Genomic DNA, 22338 nt, shown 5'->3' with positions numbered 1-22338 from the left:
TGTTTGTTTTAATTCTTTTGTATATGTATATATATGTATGTATGTATATATATATGTATATGTATGTGTGTGTGTGTGTATGTATGTGTATATATATATATATATATATATATATATATATATATATATATATATATATATATATACATACATATATATATATATACACACACACACACCACATTGTTTACCTGCTATGACAGAGGCCAAAAGTGGTTGTTGAATTCCCTGGGATTAGAATTTTGGATGGTCGCACATTTCCATGTGAATAGTGCTGGTAATCAAACCTAGCACTGTTCTCTGTGAGAGTAGCAATGTTCTTTAGTGTTAGCTGTAACAGTTTAATTCCAGCATTTTGGAGCTAGTCTTAGTGATATAATGAGTTTGAGCCAGGTTAGGGTATTGGAACTCATTCTTAGGCCATCTACTCTTTTTCTCTTTGTACTTTTCTTTTGAAACAGCTCAAGATGGTTTTAAAGCTTTCTATGTAGCTGAAGGTGTCTTTAAATTTCTGCTCCTCTTTCCTCTACCTCCCAGGTGCTGGGACAGGTAGGGCCTCTACACCCCATTCCTGTGGTTCTGTGGATCAGACCCAGAGCTTCATAAATGTTAATTAACCAAACACTCTTTAACAGTTGAGCTATATCCCCAGTCCTGTTCTAAGACATTTCTGGCTACAGTAAATATAACCTTTGAGATTGTTCCTGTTTAAATGTCTTTTTTGAGGGTGGAGGACATGGCTGGGAAGTTAAGAGTGCATGCTACTTTTCCCAGCACCCAGCAGGTCCCAACCACCTACCTGTAACTCCAGCTTCAGGGGATCCAGTGTGTCTAGCTTCTAAGATCACCTGTACTCCATGAAAGAGGGGGAGAGGGAGAGCACACACACAAATACATGCACATAAGTAAGATTGTATTTTTAAATTTTAGTGTATTTATGTGTGGATGTTCACAAGTTCCATGTGCATCTGTGAAAGTCAATACAGCTCTTTGATAGGTTCATTGTTCTACCACATAGGTTCGGGGACTGAACTCAGGTAATCAGACTTGGCAACATGTGCCCTTAGACTGAGCTAGCTCACTGGTCCTATTTGTTTTTAAAACATGAGTAGGGAAGCATTACCAAAATGTGAATTCTGTGACATATAGGTTTAATTAAAAGATAAAAATAATGTATAGACTAGTTTAGAAAGTACGTGCTCTTGGGTTCAGTCCTCAGCCTTTGGCAGGGGGAAAAAGGATAAAGTACTTTAAAAGTAATTTTAAAATTTCCTGTTAAATGATTGTGTTAAATCTTTTACAGAATGAAATGGCTTTAGTGCAAGAATTGGGTGTATCTCCAGAAAATATCATTTTCACAAGTCCTTGTAAGCAAGTGTCTCAGATTAAGTATGCAGCAAAAGTTGGAGTAAATATTATGACATGTGACAATGAAATTGAATTAAAGAAAATTGCAAGGAATCACCCAAATGCCAAGTAAGTGTATACCTAAGTACTTGGAGATGCTGTTGCTACTTAGCATTAGTTTGTCAAGCTATTGAAGGGGAGAAGTAATGGCAGAGCTGGTATGTGTTGTAACAACATTATTTGGAATTTATGAGAAAGGCTGGCGTTTTATTTTCTGCCTACTTGTGATCATTTTTATGGAATTAAGATACATTCTGGGATCTGACTTACTAGCTCATGGAAGAAAATTCCATGGTGTGATCATCAAATTATGGTCATAGCTCTGAGTGTTTCTAAAGTTTATATATGCTAGAAGCTTGTATATCTTCTGCCTGATTCAGCATTTCTCAACTGCTGATTCAGCCTTTGGGGATCAAGTGACTCTTTCACAGGTGTCTCCTAAGACCATCAGAGAACACATCTATTTACATTATGATTCATAACAGTGGCAAAATTACCATAGCAACAAGTAGCATCAAGTAGCAACAAAAATATCTTATGGTTAGGGTCACCACAACATGAGGAACTGTTGCAGCAAATAGGAAGGTTGAAAGACCATTGTCTAACTTGGTGGTTTTAGTGGTATTGAGGCATTCATTACCTTGAAAATATTTGAATAAAGGTCTTGGGGGGAAATTACAGAGAAACACTTGTTTTTCCTCAGATAAATAAATATGTCCAATCTTCAGAAAACAGGCAAGCTTTGGCTTCTTTAGCTCACTAGAAAACTCTAGGAACTTTGATAATTTTAAAGGCCCTTATTACTATTTTTATTGAAAGACATTGATGGCATTGCTGTTGAATTTAGTCTTTTTTGGTGGATATATGGACTGATGGACTTCATTTGGAAGTAATGTCATCTTTCATTCCAGAGCCCAACTGATACTCATGCTGCTACAACAGAATTTTAACTTGCTGCATTTCCATAATCCCATCCTTGCAAGCTTCATGCCTTAGGCCCTAATTGCTAGTTTTTTCTCTATACAGGATTGTTTTTCATTAGGTTCACTTGATTCATCCATCGCTGGATTTGGGAACACTGGCAACATAATCAACATACTTCCTACAATCTTCAGGCTTCACATGTGCTGATGATGATGTAAACCAACTCTGCCCCAATCATCTTCCCCTTCTCTTAGGGTCTTACTACATATTGCAACGGAAGATAATATTGGAGGTGAAGATGGCAGCATGAAGTTTGGCACTACACTGAAGAACTGTAGGCATCTTTTGGAATGTGCCAAGGAATTTGATGTCCAAATAATTGGGGTTAAGTGAGTACTTATAACGTTTTTTTAATACAGAAAAGGAACTTTTTTTTTTAAAGATAGGGTCTCTCTCTGTGGTCTTGGAATTAGCCATGGTGCTGTGTAGATCAGGGTATCCTCAAACTCAGAAAGATCCACCATCCTCTGCCTCCTGAATTATACTGTTATAAGTAAGGTTACATATTAAAGCAACAAGATAACAGAGTAATTAAATCTGTTGGTTTTTGTTTTGTTTTTTGTAGTGGTAGGCATTGAACTCATGCCTTTGCTTTATCAAGCTGTATTACATACCCATCTTCCTGCACCATCTTCTCTTTTATTGATTTTCTTTCCATTTTTTGAGACAGTCTTACTATGTAGCTCTGGTTGGAATAAACCCAAGATTCTGCTTTACTTTCCAACTGTTGGGTTTGTTGATGTATGTGTCACCACCTTAATTTGAATGAGAGGAAATTTTTCCCAATTCTAATACTTTTTAAAATGGCATTCATCCTATAAATTGTACAGGTCATTTTGTATGTTTCTAATGGGTGTGGGGGGGGTTGTTTTGGTTTTTTGCTTTGTTTGCTTTGTTTTGTTTTTGTCTCTTAATCCCTCAATGGTACTTCAGTGAATCAGACTTTGAAGCTTGGAATGGTGATGTCTGTGATCCCAGCATTCAGAGATTAGAGACAGGAAAGAGGATTATGAGTTTGAGGCCAGCTCTGGCTACATGAGACTTTGTCTCGAACAGCAGGGTAGGGGAGGTAGGCTTTGCCTGCCTGCCTGCCTCTCCCCCGCCCCCTTCTTTTTCTTTCTTTAATGTGAAGAAACCAAGACACAGTTGGGTGTTTTGGTGCTGAAGATTGGAAGAGGTTCTGAGAGCAATTCGCTGCAACCACATGGTAGCTCTCAACCATCTGTAATGGGATCTGATGCCCTCTTCTGATATACATGAAGATAGAGTACTCATATATGTATATTTATTTGGCTTGATTTGGTTTGGTTGGGTTTTGTTTTGTTTAGGACAGGGTCTTGCTCTCTAGAACTCTATTAGTCAAGGTTTAAATGAAGGAGTTTGTGATGGTGCTTGTTAAATTTGTCACTTACATAAAAGTAAGTCATGTTTTAATCCATGAACTATGACTGTTCTGTGTTAGCTTTCTGTTGCTATGGAAAACAGTTGGGGAAGAAAGGAGGTTTTGGCTTACAGGTCCATTAAGGAAAGCCAAAATAGGGACTCAAGGCAGGAACCTGGATGGAGGAACTAAAGCAGAGACCATAGACCAATGTCTCTCTCTATGGCTTGTTCAGCCCGCCTAATACTGTCCATATAAGTAACATTATTCATACTGGGCTTGGCTCTCTCTTCCCCATATCAATTAAAAGAATGTGCCCCATAGACCAATCTGATGGAGACAGTTTCTCACTTGAGGTTCCCTTTTCCTAGTTAACTTTAGTTATATGTCAAGTTCAGGAAAAAAACCTAACCAGCATAGTAATTGATACCTGACCTACTAAAATGCACTTTTGTTTATAGAGTTACACTATTTTTCAAACATTGTAGCCTAACTTGGGTAATTAGATTGTGCTCTTGTACCAAATATTTGGTAAAGTTAAAAAATATACTTTCAAGGCCAGCCTGGTCTACAGAGTGAGCTCCAGGACAGCCAGGGCTATACAGGGAAACCCTGTCTCGAAAAAACAAAACAAAAAAAAAAAATATACTCAATAGTATTATCATACTGAGTGATAACTGAAAGGAATTACTGAAAGTGCTTTAAAGCCCTGCTTCTTTCACTTACTCCCTTATTTCTTTCAGATTTCATGTTTCAAGTGCTTGCAAAGAATATCAAGTGTATGTACATGCCCTGTCTGATGCTCGGTGTGTGTTTGACATGGCTGTAAGTGCTCTGATTATTCTCCTGTTTTCAACCAGGGTGTTAATTCATTTCAGAATAATAGTTTTTAACTAGTATGAACTAGTTGTTGGTTAAAATTCGTATAGTATATACATAATTTAAAAAGTTTTACAGTTTGTGTATGTGTTTTACCTGATGTATGTACATGTACTGTGTTCATACCTGGTGCCCACAGAGGTCAGAGCTTCTAGAACTGCTGTTAAGTTGGGACCTGAACTCAAGGTCCTCTGCAAGTAGCAAGAGCTCTTAACCCCTGAGCCATTTCTCTAGTCCTCAGTCCTACATACGGGATTTTAGCTTTATCTATCTATCTATCTATCTATCTATCTATCTATCTATCTATTTTTAATGTTTTTTTTCCCCAAGTAGAGTTTTTCTGTGTAGCCTCTGCTGGCCTCAAACTCTTAAGTCCTTCCTGCCTCTGCCTCAGTGCTGGGATTAAAGATGTGGGTCACCACACCTGGCTTCTTCATTTTAATACTGGAAAGATTAAGGGTTCTTATACAATAATACTTTAGGTGGGCAAAAGGATGTAGTAGAAATTTAATGTCTTAAAAGAAAGCACAGGCAAGATCAAGGAGATAAATACATAACATTTAATCTCTTCCTGGTAGTAAGAATCAAAGAAGCTGGGTTTCGATAGCTCACATGTGCTAGTAACTTGAGTGCTAATAATGCTGAGGCAAGAAAAGTTTGAGGCCAGCCTACATAAAGACTTTGTCTGGAAAAAAAAGTAAGCAACAAAATATTTAAAAAGAAAATCAAAGTTGTTGGTATCACTAAAAGTCAGAAATATAATTAGGAAGATGGCATTTGTTTTTGTTATTTTTATGTACATTACAATGTGAAAACTTGAGGTTTTTGTCTCTAGGGAGAGTTTGGCTTTACAATGAACATGTTAGACATCGGTGGAGGCTTCACAGGAACTGAAATTCAGCTGGAAGAGGTAATTTTTTTTTTTTTTTTTTTTTTTTTTTTTTTTTTTTTTTTATGGGTTGCCTACTTTGGGATAATCTGCCTTCTTTGCTACATAATTGGTGGGTACCTAGGTCAGATTTTGCTTTTTCAAGACAGGGTTTCTCTGTGTAGTCCTGGCTGTCCTGGAACTCACTTTGTAGACCAGGCTGGCCTCGAACTCCCAAGTGCTGGGATTAAAGGCGTGTGCCACCACTGCCCGGCTGATCACAATTTTTATAGAAGCATAAACTAAGGCCTCTGACATACCTGTCTTCAAATTTCTAAGAAAATAATAAGCAGGAAACTAGATCTAGTTACTTTAAAGTTTAAACTTCTATGCACACAACCAAATCATAAAGCCACTTAGTGATTTGCTGATATGCTATAAGCATCAAATTTAGTCTCATAAGCTAGGTAGATAATCAGCTTCTAAGCTACACCCATTTTTTTTTGTATTAGGATCTGTCACAAATGAACTCCCAACTTAGTGGCTACAATAACAAGATGCATATATCACTCCTGCCTCTAATCTGTGATGTCTAGAAGCGACCACTTGAGATTTTACTTTTCTTTTTGTACCAATTAGGTACAGTATTAGAATTGATTTTTTTTTCTTCAATGAATGCTATTGTTTCCAAATAGGCTTATATAAAAGCTTGCTTAATTCAATCCCTGCTAAGTTGGAATTGAATAGTTTTCTTAGGGAGCTTTTAGTAGCTTTTCAACCTAGCATTCTATAATCCAAAATTGAAATTTGAATCCCATAGGTTAATGATGTTATCAGTCCTCTGTTGGATATTTACTTCCCCGAAGGATCTGGCATTCAGATAATTTCAGAACCTGGAAGCTACTATGTATCTTCTGCATTTACACTTGCAGTCAATATTATTGCTAAGAAAGTTGTTGAAAATGATAAATTTTCCTCTGGAGGTAAGTAAATTATAAAGTTTGTATCCTGTTTTAGATAAAACTACACCACCTTGTGATTTTTACTCTAAAAGCCTGTATTTTGTTATGATTTTGTTATATTTCTCTTGTCTTGAGTGGAGAATCTATCTCTTACTTTACTAGAGGGCCAGAACAATTCTTTAAATCTTCTCTCAAGTCAAACTAACAAAAATTGCCTGTGTCATTGTATAAATAATGGCTTACATTAATAAAATCAATTATATTTTTCATTATGGAATAATCTTCCGTAGAAAAGTTAGCTTTCTCACTATTGTTCTTTACCAGTTCTCCTTTTTCCCTAGAATTCAGTCCAGGACCACACTGCATGTGTTGTTTTTGTTTGTTTTGTTTTTTGTTTACTTTGATAGTTTTGAAGGGTAGGCTGTTTTGATTTCATTTGATTCTTTGTCTTGATAGGGTGGAGTTCAGGAATTCCACCAGAGTTTTGGAATATTCTTATCAAATTAGGAAACATATAATAATGGTCTGTTCTAATATTGGTGATATTGTGTTTGGGGTTGGGTGATGGGTACTTGACTGGTTTTTGTATTATGGGCTTTGTTTTAAGATTTTGAATCTTGCATGTGTGTGTGTGGGCTGTGTATGCTTGTGAATGTGAGTACAGTGCTAAGAGGCAGAGGCGTGGGATCCCTTGGAGCTGGAGTTAGGGGCAGTTGTGATCCACTTGACAAGGTGATAGAAATTGATCTTGGTGTCCTCTGGAAGAGCAGCATCTTTCCAGCCCCCTCCCTGGGTTTTGCTCTTAATTATTTATTTAGATCTTATTCTTGGAAGTACGGGTTAGCTAGGAAGTGACATAGAAGTTTCCTTCTATGTGTAATGTTGGGATTGTAGACATGGACCACAACAATAGGCCTCTGTATGCTTTACCTTCTGGTACGTCAAGGTGTTTTGGGCCCATTGTTCTTTCCCAGTCTCAATATTGTATTGAGTCATTTTCTCCATGGAGACCTGGCTTGTTTTCCTGGTGGGGAGAATTTAAAACCCAAGAAGAGGGTGTTGATTCAATTGAGAGTAGGATTCCTATGTATTGAGTAAGGTGTGTTCATTTGTTGTTGTTTTAAATTTTTTTATTTCAGTAGAAAAAAATGGGAGTGATGAACCAGCCTTCGTGTATTACATGAATGATGGTGTTTATGGTTCTTTTGCGAGTAAACTTTCTGAGGACTTAAATACCATTCCAGAGGTTCACAAGGCAAGTTTGTTTTTCCAAAATGTTTTTGGCAGTTTGAAAACAAAACAAAATACCAAGCCTGCTGAGTGGTTGAGTGGGTAAGGCACTAAATCCTTAGGGTCTCCATGGCAACAAAAGAGAACTGATCCGTGCAAGTTGTCCTCTGACCTTCATTCATGCAGTCATGCATGCCTAAAGAAACACAAATATGCATACCATATTCCATACAAATATACATACAGAGAAATGTAACAATTTTTTTTTAATCTGTAGGGACTTGAATTGAGGTCAGAGTCCATTTTCATTATGTACAAGGTCCAGGATTCAACTGCCAGGAATCCCGACCTCCTTAAACCTTGTTTGTTATATTCAGCATGGTTTTTGTTTTGAGTGTTTTTCCTAGGATTCATGTTCTGGTCTTTTGTTTATTTCCTTGTTGTGGAGTTGATGATAATAATTGAGACTTATGCCTGACCCTTGATAAACTAAAACTGCTTTTTACTCACCTACTTAAATACCTTAAAGAATTTGACAAATTTTTCTATTCTACAGAAATGCAAGGAAGATGAGCCTCTGTTTACAAGCAGCCTTTGGGGTCCATCCTGTGATGAGCTTGATCAGATTGTGGAAAGCTGTCTTCTTCCTGAGCTGAATGTGGGAGATTGGCTTATCTTTGATAACATGGGAGCAGATTCTTTCCGCGAACCATCTGCTTTTAATGATTTTCAGAGGCCAGCTATTTATTTCATGATGTCATTCAGTGATTGGTAAGGTGATTGTATTGAAAAGCAGATGGGATATATGAGTGACAGTGTAGATTGGCTAATACCCTGTATAACAAACCAGGTGTATGACTTCAAGTACTAAGGAAAAGAAACGTTCAAATGAGCATTTTATGTAAATTTCACAGCATGACAGATAAAGGTAATAGGTTCCCCCCCCCCCCTTTTGTTTTTTGAAAAAGGTTGTCTGCATATATAATCCTGGCTGTCCTGGTTAGGGGTATGGGGATATACACACACACCCCAGCCTGACCTTAAACTCACAGAGACACAACTGTCCTTTCAGGATTAAGTCAACTGGAATTAATGACATGTGCCATCACACCCAATGATCGTTCCTATTTAATGTCTGTTCAGCCTCTTTAATAAAAGTAGATAAGTCTTAGGGCTGTGGGCTTTGGAGATGGCTGCCACACGGGCAACTGAATTGGGGAGACTAGTGTGGAATTGAGTGGTAAGAAAAAGGGCAGGAAATGGGTGCATCTCTGGAGCTGGCTGTTTGATTTTAGGCTCAGGATAAGAGGCCCTGTCTCAGAAAGATGAGACAGAGAGCAGTTGGAGGAGATAGCAGAGGGTGACTGCTGGCCCGGCATACAAGCACTGACACACGAGAGAGAGAGAGAGGGAGAGGGAGAGGGAGAGGGAGAGGGAGAGGGAGAGGGAGGGAGGGAGAGGGGAGAGGAGAGGGATCCTCAGGAGATCCTCTTGTCCTCCCATTCTGTTTATCCTTATATTCCTGTGTGTGGGAATGTGAAGAATGCGTGCTGTTCCCACACAAGTCCGATCCCCTGGAACTGGAGTAACTCCAGTCAGTGTGTACTCTGAACCAGTGAGGCATTCCTCCAGGCCACCAAACTCTAAGTAACATGGGTTTCAGAGGCTAAATTTATTACCTATCAGGCTTATATGAGAAGTTTTACCTGCCATCTCCCTGGCCCCAGAAATAGACAGTGTTTTAATGGGGACTGGAAGACTTCATTGTTACCTGTTTCATTGTATTTGTGTGAAATAAGTATTTGAATCCTGAGTTTTGCTTATTTCCTCATAAATACAGGTATGAAATGCAAGATGCTGGAATTACTTCAGATGCAATGATGAAAAACTTCTTCTTTGCACCCTCTTGTATTCAGCTGAGCCAAGAAGGCAGCTTTTCCTCTGAAGCTTAAACAGCATTAACGCTTCTTTAGATCTGAAGTCGCAGGTTAAGCTTGTCTGGTCTACATTCCAGTGTAGGGGAAAAATTCAATCAATCTTTATTCTGTTAATTTTCTTGGAAACAAATTCATAGTAATAGCTACTTGGGACCAGACAACATCAGCTTTCATCTATAATTCATTGGGGCAATAGGGGATTTAGATAATGTATCCAGATTTAAACATACCAGTTTAACCCACCCCTTAAGCGTTTAAAATAAAATATGCAACAAAATGGATGACTTAGTGGAGATGGAAGCCCATTAATTGGGTTCCCCATCAAATCGTTTACATACAAGTACACAGTTTTTATAATAAGGATTCCTGTTAAAAGTCTTGTAAAGTTGATGTCTTTCACCCAGATATATCACATGTGAGTGGAAGACCAGTGTGACTTCATTAGATACGTTTAGTGTATTTAGAATGTGTAAATTTGTGCTTTTGAACTGTAGTTTAATAAATGTAAAATTGCATCATAGTATTTGTTGTATTTGACCTAATGTAACCCTTGTATGATTGCAATAAAACTTTGTGTAGATTTTACTGTTTTTTCAGGCTAAAACTTTGGGAATGGGGCTAGCTAGCAAAGGTAGTTTTGAACTAGTTGTGTGTATGGTCTGTTTTGAGGGTTAGTTTTCTTTATAGCTCATTTAAGTTTGGTTTGGCTCAATATACTTCTTAGTTATTTAATTAGTAATTTAAGTAAAAGTGTTTGGTAATCATTGTGAAGTTCAGATTTATTATGGAGAGTTGATGTGCAGTAAGCATGATGTTTAACAATTTTAACACCAAAAAATGTTAATCCTGCATAAACCAATTGTAATAATAATAAGTGTTTCTGTATAGATAGGATGCATAAGCGTACCTTAGTAAATCTTTGAATCACAAATCTTTTGACTGATAGAAAAAATTATATTAAACACTGAGAACTTGGTGGGAAGGGGAAAGAGACTGCAGAGAACTGCAGAACCCTAACCTTAAAGAAGGGCTATGTCTGTCTATTTCCAGCATCCTGATGCCCCTTCGCACAGAGATTTAAATCCAGAGGGCTTTAGGGTGGTGAAGCACACTTTCTCACTTGTAATAGTATCAAATTGGAATTTTTTTTGTTGTTGTTGAATTGGTTTGAACCTAGTCCCTTAGTTTCTTGTTATTTCCCATTTGTTCAAGCTTAGTAAGATTCTTCCTTCATACTAAAGCTTGGTGGTTGGGGGGAGGATTTAGCATCATTAACCTGACACTGTTGCCAGGAATTTTGGCTTTGTTCACTGCTGGTGTGTTAGTCCTAAGTCTCAGAATCACAGTAGTAATGAGACAACTTACAGGGGTCACTTTTCCTAACTTACTCTATGTTCACAAGTGGAATTCCTGTCCTCCAAGAGGAAATGGGACTTCACTTTGGTGCCAATGGACAGAACATTCTGCCTGTGCTACATAGGAGAAGTGTGGGATGCACTTGAATAGCTAGCTGGACTTTACACCTTGATTTCAAGGTGGAAAGAAATTGATCATGAATCTCTAATTTCAAATCAAACCAGTAGGTGCTTAATATTTTTGATTTGAATATTGCCCACTTGAATATCATGGGTTCTATTAATTATAAGAATAACTAAGGACCCTAGTCTGCTGTCACCTAGTTGCCCTTGGACTTTTTTCCAGGGTATAATACGGGGTTTTATGCAAAATTCCAAGCTACCATATGCATTGTTGTGGTCCAGAAATGCCAAAACGTAAAGGGTGGTACAATTTGAGTCCTTGGCTTGACTGTACAGGCTTGGTCTTTGTGGTATATCAGTTTTGCCATCTGCATAGGAGAGTGGTTGTATGTAACACAGCCAGAATTGCTAATCTCACATGTGAATGATAAACTTAAGAATGTCTGTATTGTATTTGAAGACTGTTTGCCATAAATCTAAAATCAAACCTATGTATTTCAATTTGGTATGCTTATGAATAATTAATGTAAGATCTTTTTTATATGATATTGTAATCAGTTCAAATTTAATTGCAAATATAAAACCCAAATGATTTCTATATATAGTAAATTGAACTGTGAAGGTAACTTGTGTGTGATTCTGAATACACAGATAAAATGTTTTTATTCCTCAGGCTTTACTTTGATGGCTTCTATCATGAAATAGACATGAAATTTTATGAATTGATTTTTGTGTATATTGCCCACATTCTTTCAGGATCTATTAAAAGTAAAGTGATCTGGGAATTGCCTAGCACAATGAAACTTTTGATGATTGGATATTCATGAGACTACCTTTTAAAACCCGGGCGATATTGAATCGCTAGGTTTAAACTTAGATTAAAAAAAAAAACAACATAATTACTAAGCTGTTTTGGCCTGTTGAAATGAAAATCCATCCTCAGTTGTTTGTTACTGGGTGGCATGATAGTAATTTTATTCTTAGTATTTTCTTCCCAGGATACATTAGGTTTAAACAGTGTTATTCAGGTAATAGAGTAGTTTATAGGCTGGTGTTTAAAATTAGAGGTAGACTTGTTTCATACTGTCTGCTTCTAACCTTGCTTCTGGCACTGAACCATTCTAGCAGAGGCAAGACATAACCTTTCTATACTGATAATACGGTGCATAGGAACTCATGGGATCTAACAGCTGCTAAGGTGTCCATCACTGGGGTTGTACTTGCTTTGTCTGACAAATGGTTGAAATGACAGAAGTCATCGTATATTCATTTTGCTCTGGCCTACTGTACATTGCTGCCACATTAGCTGATTTAACATTAACTTGGAGTGTTGTCTCAGATTACAGTTGTTAAGCCGTGTGTTGCCTGACAGCTAGGCAGTGTGTTGCATGAGTTTGGAGTGCGGCTTTTATAGTGAGGGTGAACCGTCCAGGAATTAAAAGCTCTTGGCTAGACTTTGGCTGGTTGTTGTTTGTTTGACATTGTAGCCCAACCTGGCCTGAAAACCACTGTAGCTTCAGGCTCGGTAGTTATGTCTTAGTCTCGGCCCCCTGAGAGTGCTAACAGAAGATGTGTACTACCATCTGAGTAAACCGAACTGGCATTTGCTAGAGGCTGATGTTTTTTTTTTTGTTGTTTTTTTTTTTTTTGTTTTGTTTTTTTTGTGTACATTTTCCTTTGTTTGAAAAGTCTAAGTAACTTTGAAGATGGCTATTCAACCAATTTAATTTAATGAGTTTCCTTTGAGACATTCCTGGAAAAGCCAGACTAGAAGACATCCAGCCTGGGGTGTAACCACACTGCCCTTTACAAGAAGACAGTGCCTGTGTGTGCTGGGATGCGTGTAATTCCCAGCCACAGGAAACAGTAGGTGCATGCAGTTGACCCTTCAGAAGGCCTCACACGGCAGGATGTTCAGCTAAGCCACACTTCCCTTCCACCCAGCCAGGGGTGCAGTATTCTTGCCTACTTTCTGGAGTGTCAGCTTTAAATTTCAAGGCTCCCCCTCAGCCCTTTTAGAACATACTTGGGATTCAGTAAGTTGCCCATTAAATGTTTCTCAAATAGCTGATAACCCTTTTATCTGAATGGGTTTTAGATAATTAAATAGCAGCCAAAAGTATGATTTGTCAACTGGGGGAAGAAATCTGCCCTGGCAAATTAATTGGTGAACACCGTGCCATTATTGTGAAGTCTGCTACTGTCACTAATGGGCCATCTGGCGGCCTTCTTGGAGCCCAGCAGGGTTAGAGGGTTGGTTGGGCCGAAGGTCTGCCACTGTCAGCAGAGCACCCCTGCTATTTCCCAGTCCACAAACTCAGGCTTGCCGCGTGTGGGGCAGTGCTAGCTGTGCAGTTGTGTGGCCTGCTTCCTGCCACTTGGCAGTATGTTCCTGCCTGTGGCGGTCAGGACACCTTGGAGGCGGTCTCGTTCCTATGTGGGTCACAGGAGTCCAGCTCAGCAGTGGGAAATGAATGTCAAGGGCCTACTGTCCTGCCTACATAAGAGCAAGGCCAGGCGTAGCGAGACACTTCTCAAGGTGGATGTACACACTCAGTGCTAGTGTCTGGCTCCACATAGGCATATACATAGATACATACACATAGAAATGCTCAGTTGCAGCAGCTTTAAATTGCGGAGGTTGAGGTCAGCCTCGTCTACAGAGTGAGTTCTGGGACAGCCAGAACTGCACAGAGAGACCCTGGTCTTCAAGCATAAAAACAAAGTAGGAAAGAATAATTAACCTTTGTGGAAGGATGGGACTCACAGTGAATTGAAGTAGCTAATAGACCACCCTGACCACCAAATCTTGTAAGGGCATACAGGTAATCTCTGTCTTTGAGGGACCAGCCTGTGCTACATAGCCACGCCCAACCCAGTCAGCTCCATAGAATGTCAACAAGAGTGAACAAGTAATGAACTAGTAACAGGGGTGGGCTTTAAAAGTTATATACAAAACAAGCGGACATGGCAGTGTACACCTGTAATGCCAGCATTCAGGAGGCAGAAGCAGGTGGATCTCTGAGTTTGAGACCAGCCTGTTCTACAGAGTGAGTTCCAGGACAGCCAGGGCTACATGGAGAAACGGAGTATGAAAACAAGTTGAGTTTTCCTTAAGTTCCTGCTAAAGATGACTACTGGCTGGCCTTGGGCCTCAAAGGAGTATTTATGTAGCAGCTGATAATTCCACTAGGTGGCGCTCCCAGACCACACTGGGTACTACAGCACCTGGACCCATTCCCTACATAGGTCCTTTGTGAAGTTTTACTGATATGTCACAGTGCCCTGCTTTGCATCTGTTGGTTTGTACCACGTGGGGAAGTTTCAGGGGGAGGAAGATTTTGGTCTCATTTCCCTCTGCATCCCAAAAAGCACACCCCAAAAGTAGCAATAGCTGTTGCAACTCAAAATTGCAAACAAAGGTTTCCCTTTAACCAAGAACTCTATGGAAACTCAGCTGTACTGATCCACAGGGCAAGTTTGGGAAGGTGTCTGCGTCTGAAACAATGTAAGCAAAGGCTTTAAAGTCAAGCCTAACAATTGTGTGCGTTCTGTGGTTGGGGGAGGGGGCGATTGCAAAGCAAGAAATAGCATTGTTCGCTGGGGGAAAGGGGAATCTGGCTGATTCAGCCAGGCAGACTCATGACTGGTGGAAAAGTCCTTTGACTTTGGTAGTGCAGGCAAGTTAACAGGGTTTGTAGGAGACCAAGTCAGACAGCATTTAGTCTATTTCCCAACCAAACTTTAGATGTTTGTTTCTTCCAAGCAGCTTCTTCACATCTAAACATAGCTTCATCCAGATGAGGCGTTCCCTCTCCGTCCTCCTTCCCAGGATGCTTTGCTCTTTTAGTGGTCCACATTTGCCTGTTGCTTAGGAGTGAATTTCCTATTGTACTTCACTCTTTAGGGCATCTAAAAGAAGTTTCTTGAGCCAGGCATGGTGACACACATTTAGTCCCAGCACTGAGAGGTGGAGGCAGGCAGATCTCTGAGTTCAAGGGTACCCTCTTCTACAAAGTGAGTTCCAAGATAGCCAGGCCTACACAGAGTAACTTTGTCCTGAAATATTAAAAAAAAAAAATTTTTTTTTTTTAGAAAGTCTCTTTTTATGTTGCCCAGGCTGGCCTTGAACTCTTGGGCTTAGGCTATCCTGCTTAGCTCGGCCTACTGTATAACTGGGCCTATAGGCATGCATACACGGGCCAGCAAGGACTCACTGTCTCAGGGCTGATTTACTGTGTTCCTTTCCCATCCCCAGGTTTTTCTTTGCCCTGCCCACTCTCTTGTAATTGCCCCTCTTGATACTGCCTAGTCTTAGTACCACCTGCTCCCTGCCAAGTCTCTGATGAGGCTCTTTTTATCTATTTTTTTTTTTCTCTGTGTAGCCCAGGCTGTCCTGGAACTCACTCTGTAGACCAGGCTGGCCTTGAACTTAGAACTCCGCCTGCCTCTGCTTCCCAAGTGCTGGGATTTAAGGCTTGCGACATCACTGCCTAGCCTACCATCTTTCTGAAGTCCTTGAGGGCATAGGCTGCAACTTTTTAAAATATTCCAAGGGAGTTGTACGTGTTGGGCCGGGCACTGAGACACATCCTCAACTCATTTTGAGAGGCTGAGTGCAATGCATCCTCTCTGGTTCTATCCTCTCCTGGTTCAGGGCTAGCAGGCAATGGGATACCTTGTCCAAAAGAAGTTTGTTTTTTTTTTTGTTTTTTTAGGTGGGACTAGAACTGGAGAGTGCTCTAGTTAGCATGTGCAAGGCACTGCCTTCAAGGTACATAAGTCATGTGCTGTGATGGACACTTGGCACCCTAAGAGGCTGACACTGGAGGATGAGAAGTTTAAGGGCATCCTCTACTCCATAAATAGGGCCAGTCTTAGCTACATGATACTGTCTTTAAAAAGCCGGGGTCTTTGGCCTGGTCAGGAGCTTTTCCTGGGAAACTGGCCACTGCACTGAGATGTGAAGAGCCAGAGCGGGGTAAGGGAGAATTCCTGGAAAGAGTGTGTGTGTGCTAAAGCCCTGGGGTGGAAGCTGAGCCTTTGAGAGTCAACGCCACGGTGTATTTAGACTTGTCAAAGCATTGTTAAGGACCAGCAATCATGTCTTAAAGACTGTTCTACTGCTGTAACAGAACACCATGACCAAGACAACTTATAAAAGCATTTACTTTGGTGCTCACCATTCCTGAGGGTTGGAGTCTATCCATATCCATTATGGCTGGGAGCATGGCAGCACACAGGCAGGCGTGGGCTGGAGCAGTAGCTGAGAGCTCACGTCCATACGCACCAGGCGGAGAGAGACGGCAAGTGAGAATGGTTTCTCTGAAACTTGAAAGCCAATCTCTAGTGACACACCTTCTCCAACAAGGACATACCTAATCCTTCTCAAACAGTTCCACTAACTAGGAACTGAGCATTCAAGCCTATGGTTCCATTCTCATCATGGACGTTCAGTTTTAACCTAAAAGAAATGGGGGTTGGTATATTTCAGAGCTGCCTCGTGGTTCTGTAGACTGAGCTGGGGGAGCCTGGCTTGGCTCTCATGTTGGAGTCAGGTGGGAGGAAGAGACAGGAGTGCTTCAGAGCGACATAGGGAAGCTAAAGGCGGAACTAAAGAGGAGGGAGTTCCTGCTCCTTAGGTGACTGATAGCCTCCATTGCTGCTACAAATAACAAGAAAACAGGTCCCCAGGGGAGATGCATGGTGGTTGAAATCCAGTGGGAGTGCTAAGGTCAGCCTGGAGATGGGGCCGAGGCTCACAGACGTTGCTGTGAGGACCTGCACCACGCATGACCTGAGAGGCCCGAGCTGCCTGCTTCTCATACTCTGAGAAATCCTAGACACTGGCCATGCAAGCGTCAGGTGTGCTTGCTGTAGAACGCTCCTTCAAGCACCACATGGCTTCTGCTCTACACAAGCCCCTCACAGGGCTGGGCACAAGCATTCTTTCCAGGAAACAGAGAAAAATGAGGACACATGAAAGGGTACAGGAAGACATCTCCTACAGGGAACTTGTGATGTCTTTAGAGAATGTGTACTGTTTGACATGGCTTTGCCATATCAAGGACCAATGTCCCAGCCCCGCGAGAGTGGCAAGGCCTTCCCCAAGTGTGGCTCAGGGGATAGCAAAGTCTTCCTCTGGTCCAGGTGCAAGTATGAACTGTGCAGAAAACAGTCACTGTAGTCTCCACCCATCCGCCCTGCCATGTTCACAGCCTGAATAAGTATCCCCATACAGAGACTACTCCCACTGAGATTAGCTATACCTGCCTCCTGGCTTAGCTGTATAACCTATACAGCTGAGATGACCTATAAAACCCTGCCTCGATTGCCTGCATAAAGTGATTCCTTATTCAGTTGCATGCCAGTGCCTATGATAAATATGTCGAGCTTCTAGGATCCTTCAGCCTCTCCACCAGAGAGCACAGTCCACCTAGTCCCGGCTTGTCTGGGATTTGCTGTGTGTTTGCCCTTTACTCCCTCCTTGCCCTTACGTGAGCCCAGACCATGTCAGAACTTGGCATCTTCCTACCTCAAGAGTAAAGTAGCAGCTAGCCGTTACTGGCGTAGAAGTGCTATCTATAAAAATGGCCCATCTCCTTTAAGTAACCGGCTACCTACATTCCTGTAAAACCTCAGGAACTGCACTGGCTCACCAGGCCAGACTTGGGTAGTTTATTTGATCTGTTAGTGCTGTACCTGGGGTGAACAGACATCTGCCGATGTGTCCCTAGAACCCAAGCAAGGACATCACAGAGTGGAAGATACTTGGGCAACCTTGAGACATGCAGCCGCCAAAGCACAGCAATCCAAGAATGGAGTTGTCCACGCAGGGAGCTCATGGTGACCATCTCCTATGTGGCACAGAGTGACACGCTTCCTTGATAAAGGGAGGTCTGCCACACAAGCACGTGCCTGGCGTGCTAGAGATTATTTTGCAATATCTGTAACTTGTATGTATGGGAACAGATTATAGGCAGGTGTGGCATCTGTGTTGTGGCCTTTGCTGTGGGAGAGAAGACATGCAGCTGAGGCTCTCCGAAAAGCTTGCTTAATGTAATGAGAAAAGACGTGCAGATGCTGTTGTCTGCACTAGCTTCTGGGTTGGAGAGGGACAAGGAGGCTGCGCTGGAGGTGTTAGCTTGATGATTTTATGCTTGGGGGGTAGCGATACAGATTAGAGCTGTGCTAAACAGTCCTTCTGGTATCCAAAATCTTGAAACCTATGTGAAGAACTGGACACTGAGGAGAAGAAAAACAGGTAGCTCCTCAGGTCAGGCCCTCAGTATGAAGACAGGGCTTGCGGAGCAGACCCACCGTATAGGAATCTATGACAACCAGGGAGACACTCTGTCCCTGGACTGCTTGAATTGGGAAAGATATTTGTTTGTTTGTTTGTTATTTATACTGGGTCTTTATTTTGTAACTTTATTTTGTAACAGCAGACAGTGTTGGCCTTGAACTCACAGAGATCCCCCATCTCTGCTTCCTTCAGTAGAGAGCTCTGGGATTAAAACCTTGTGCTGCCCAGGAGGAAAGAATTTCAACAAAACGTGCAAGACCCTCTTGCAGCCTAGTTAGTAGGGTGTGGGACCTGGGAGTGGGTGGGGTCAGCCTGAGCGCCGTGGTGGTGAAGGACCCTAGTAAAAGCACCACTTAAGAGAGGTGATCTGAGTCAGGCTGAGGGGAAGTTAGTCTTTGATGGGCTGGTTCCTGTGAGCTGTCGTGGTTTGAATGGGAAATGTCCCCCATAGGCTGAGGCATTTGAACACTTGGTCCCAGGTACTGGTGCTGGTGAGGGAGGGAGGTTTATTATAAGCTGTCCTCACTGGCAGAAGTGTGTCACCGAGGGTGCGCTTTGAGAGGACATAGCTTCACCCTACTCCTGGTTCATGCTTTCTGCTGCTTGTAGTTGACGCTGTTACTTCTTTAAGTTTCCTGCTCCAGCCACGGGTTTGTCTCTAGAAAAGTCCATCCCAATACACAGTCCTTCAAGCTGTCCTGATGGTCGTGCATTGTCACAGCAACAGAAAGTAAACAACACAAGCATACAGACACTTGGTTGTCACAGACCGAAGTCCCCATGAATGTCAGGGGCTGGAGACACCAAGGAAAGACGGGACTTACTGTGGGGACTACATCCTCATAGTGGCTGTGGTATTTGGCCAGTCGCTGGTCCTGGTAGGCTGTTTTCAGAAGAGAATTAAAGAATGTTCACGCTGGTGAGGTGGCTCAGCGGGCAAAGGCACTAGCCACCAATCTTGACCTGAATTTGATCCCCTGACTCACATGGTAAAGGGACAGAACCAACCCTAGTAAACCACTCCTCCCCTCGCATGCACCATGACATAAAGAAATATTTTTTTGTTGTTATTGTTTTTTGAGACAGGGTCTCTCTGTGTATCCCCTGGCTATCCTGAAACTATGTAAACCAGGCTGGCCTTGAACTCAGAAGTCTACCTGCCTCTGCCTCCCAAGTGCTGGCATTAAAGGCATGCACCACCACTGCCCAGTAAGAAATGAAAATTTTAAAAGCAATATAATTCACCAGGGACGTCAGGGACTATATGGAGCCACTCGTGGCTTTGCTGAGTCCAAAAGTAGGCCATGAGCTTTGCAAGGTAGAAAAGGCTCTGGCGGATTCGAATGATTTCGACTGGCATGAAAACTATAGGTTTATATAGAGCTAATGTAATGGAAAGACAGGCACAGCCGGTCACTCAAAAGCAAGTGTGGCAAGATGTGTGTTGAGTCAGAATTCCTAAAGAAAAATGTTGACAGAAAGCCAGACTGGACACCTGTGAGCCTCCTTACCACCTGAGCGAATGTTTAACAGGGTTACAAATGATAGGACAGAGCAGGGCAGGAAGATTACATCTCTGTGTAAGCTGTGTTGGGGAAAGGCAACTGTCCTTCAAGAGTAAGCTGTGTTCATGTCTCCCCTACAAGAAAATGTCCTGGGGAGAGATTGTTCCCCCAAGTCCAGGCCTTCCAGCAGCCAATGGAGAGGCAGCAGCTGGCTTAGGCTGGTGCAGGGTCTGTCAGATGCGGGGAACCTGGAGCCTGGCTCTACTCCTGTTTCTCTCTGGCGGGATGTGTAGAGCCAGCTTCCTGTCCTGAGCTCCTAAGACCGAGGGGGAGAGGAGGTGGGGCCTAGGACACGAAGGTGGGGCAGCTGGTGGGGAACAGTTGCAGCTCACAGTTGAATAAAGTAAGTAATGCTGTGTGGCTGCACCCAATCTTACTCTTTATAAAGACTGATTTTATTTGTTTTATTTACTTTCAATTTTTATTATTTGCATTGCCCCCTTTCCCGGTGCCCTCTCCCAGCTCTTCACCCCATCACCTCTTACCCCTCCCCCACTCACCAACCCCTTATTTTTAATTGTGTGAATTTATGTGCATCTGCGCATGACTTTGTGCATGTGGTACCTGTGAGGGCCAGAAGTTGTTGGATTCCCTAGAGCTGCAGTCACAAGCAGTTGTGAGCCACGTGGCTCCAGGGCTGGGGAGCTGAGCTGGGAGCCTCTGCAGGAGCCACCGGTGTGTGGCCTTACCCACTGAGCCATCTCACCCCCAGCGGCACCCAGTTGAAGCATGTGACGGAAGTGGCGGGCTCATCTCCTTAGCTGCTGGGTCCCAAGACCAAATGGCACTTGCTTGGAATGACAGGCTGTCAGACACCCTACCTAATCTTTTCTGTGTGCTGAAGCTCTGCATAAGCATTTGAAGATGTACAGTCGTCTAAAGAGAAAGGTCGGGGATCGTTTGGCTCAGCTCACGAGGATCAGACATATCTGTCAAACTCTTGTAAGTGTTAAGCTTGGGTAAGGTATAGATGATACCCAACAAGGGGACTGAGGGAAAAAAATCTATGTCTAATAATGTAAGGTGTTTCAGTGTAGAGTGCTCACCTTGAGTGGAAAGGAAAGGCACACAAGGAATGTGTGTGTGTGTGTGTGTGTGTGTGTGTGTGTGTGTGTGTGCAAGCTGGGTAAGCCCCTGAGGCTCCCAAGCAATTTGAGATATGGTCATTGCATATGAGAACGAAGTGGTAACACCTATTACAGGAGACCCAGGGCAGACGTGTTGGCTGCTCACATGGAGAAATCAAGCTGGGCCTGGGCTGGAGTCAGTTGGGAAAGTAAATCACGCCGCTGCTTTCCTTCAAAAGCCCATGCAAGCGCTCCAGTGTCAAGGTTAGACCCAAAGGGAATCCAGGAAGAAGGGCAAACCAAAGTGGCAGACCGAGAGAGAAGGCAGTCTGTCCACATTCCCAAACTCCAGCCAAGCCCTGCCCTGCACCAGAACACCAGAGGCAAGTTGAACAGCGGAAACTGCGCAAAGCCTTGTTCATCCCATCTGCCTCTGGGGCACCTGGGCGTGGAAGTTAGTGCAGGTCCACTCGCCAGTTCCAGTGCAAAAACACTCTGGAAAACAAAAAGACTTCTTTATTATGAAAACCCCTTTGCCCTAAACTGACATGCACCTGGCTCCTCAGTGTGAACAGTCATACATTCTTCTGTAGAAATGGGTGTTAGATTACAGGGTGTTGTCCCAGACTCTGTTAGAAGGGCATCTGATGGTAGCTGTGAAAAGTCGTCCATTCCGATCCATCCGACCTCAAATTCTAGTTAACCTGGCCAGTGCGCCATTTTACTGTCAGCTTTGTGGGTGCTCACAACCAGGGAACCACATCGGAAACAAAGTATGGTTAAAAAATAATGGTGGTCCTAGCTAGGTAAGGCTTGATCCTATTTCTATAGAAACAATTGTTTTCTTGAGCGTCCACATGACTAAAAACGTTTCTGCATTCTTCCTAAACCAATCATCTCGGAGTGTCCTATGGCAAATACCTGTAATCACAATGCTCAGATGCTGAGGCTAGGAGGATCCAGAGTTGAAGGCCAGCCTGAGCTAAGACCCTGTATAAAAACAAACATTTGAAGAGAGCTTTTTCTAGAAACAAAATAGGCGTTATAGCTTCTTCACATTTCAAAATGCCTTGTAACGCGCAAGATTTTCTTCCTTTTTCCCTAAGACAGGGTCTCTGCGTAGCTCCAAGGCCTCGCCAGCAGAGGGCGCTGTGCCCGCGGGCTCGGGGCGGGGCCGGGCGCGCTTTTCTCCCCAGCAACAGGGGTCCGCGGCGCTCGGGGGCGCGGCCTAAAGGCTTCCCCAGCCCCGCCCCTCCCTCCCCTGCTGCCCCGGG

The 22338-nt window shown here is 42.4% G+C and overlaps 1 protein-coding gene across 5 annotated transcripts in view; it reads left to right on the top strand.

Moving 5' to 3' along the window:
- The window catches only part of Azin1 (antizyme inhibitor 1), a 31566-nt gene extending 18986 nt beyond the window's left edge, over positions 1 to 12580 (top strand). For 4 of the 5 annotated variants that reach the window (XM_052160293.1, XM_052160296.1, XM_052160295.1 and 1 more), the window contains 8 exons: positions 1304 to 1476; positions 2586 to 2720; positions 4516 to 4597; positions 5487 to 5561; positions 6340 to 6502; positions 7621 to 7736; positions 8268 to 8482; positions 9552 to 12580. In XM_052160293.1, the coding sequence (XP_052016253.1) occupies positions 1304 to 1476; positions 2586 to 2720; positions 4516 to 4597; positions 5487 to 5561; positions 6340 to 6502; positions 7621 to 7736; positions 8268 to 8482; positions 9552 to 9663 (1071 nt within the window). In that variant the 3' untranslated portion in view covers positions 9664 to 12580. The remainder of the gene's footprint in view (positions 1 to 1303; positions 1477 to 2585; positions 2721 to 4515; positions 4598 to 5486; positions 5562 to 6339; positions 6503 to 7620; positions 7737 to 8267; positions 8483 to 9551) is intronic. The other variant, XM_052160297.1, reaches the window with a different exon arrangement.
- Positions 12581 to 22338: the final 9758 nt, after the last annotated feature.

Source organism: Apodemus sylvaticus, chromosome 17, assembly GCF_947179515.1.
Source record: "Apodemus sylvaticus chromosome 17, mApoSyl1.1, whole genome shotgun sequence".
Classification (NCBI taxonomy): domain Eukaryota; kingdom Metazoa; phylum Chordata; class Mammalia; order Rodentia; family Muridae; genus Apodemus; species Apodemus sylvaticus.
Note: the sequence above shows the minus strand (reverse complement) of the source record. Positions and strands in the feature narration are given on the sequence as shown.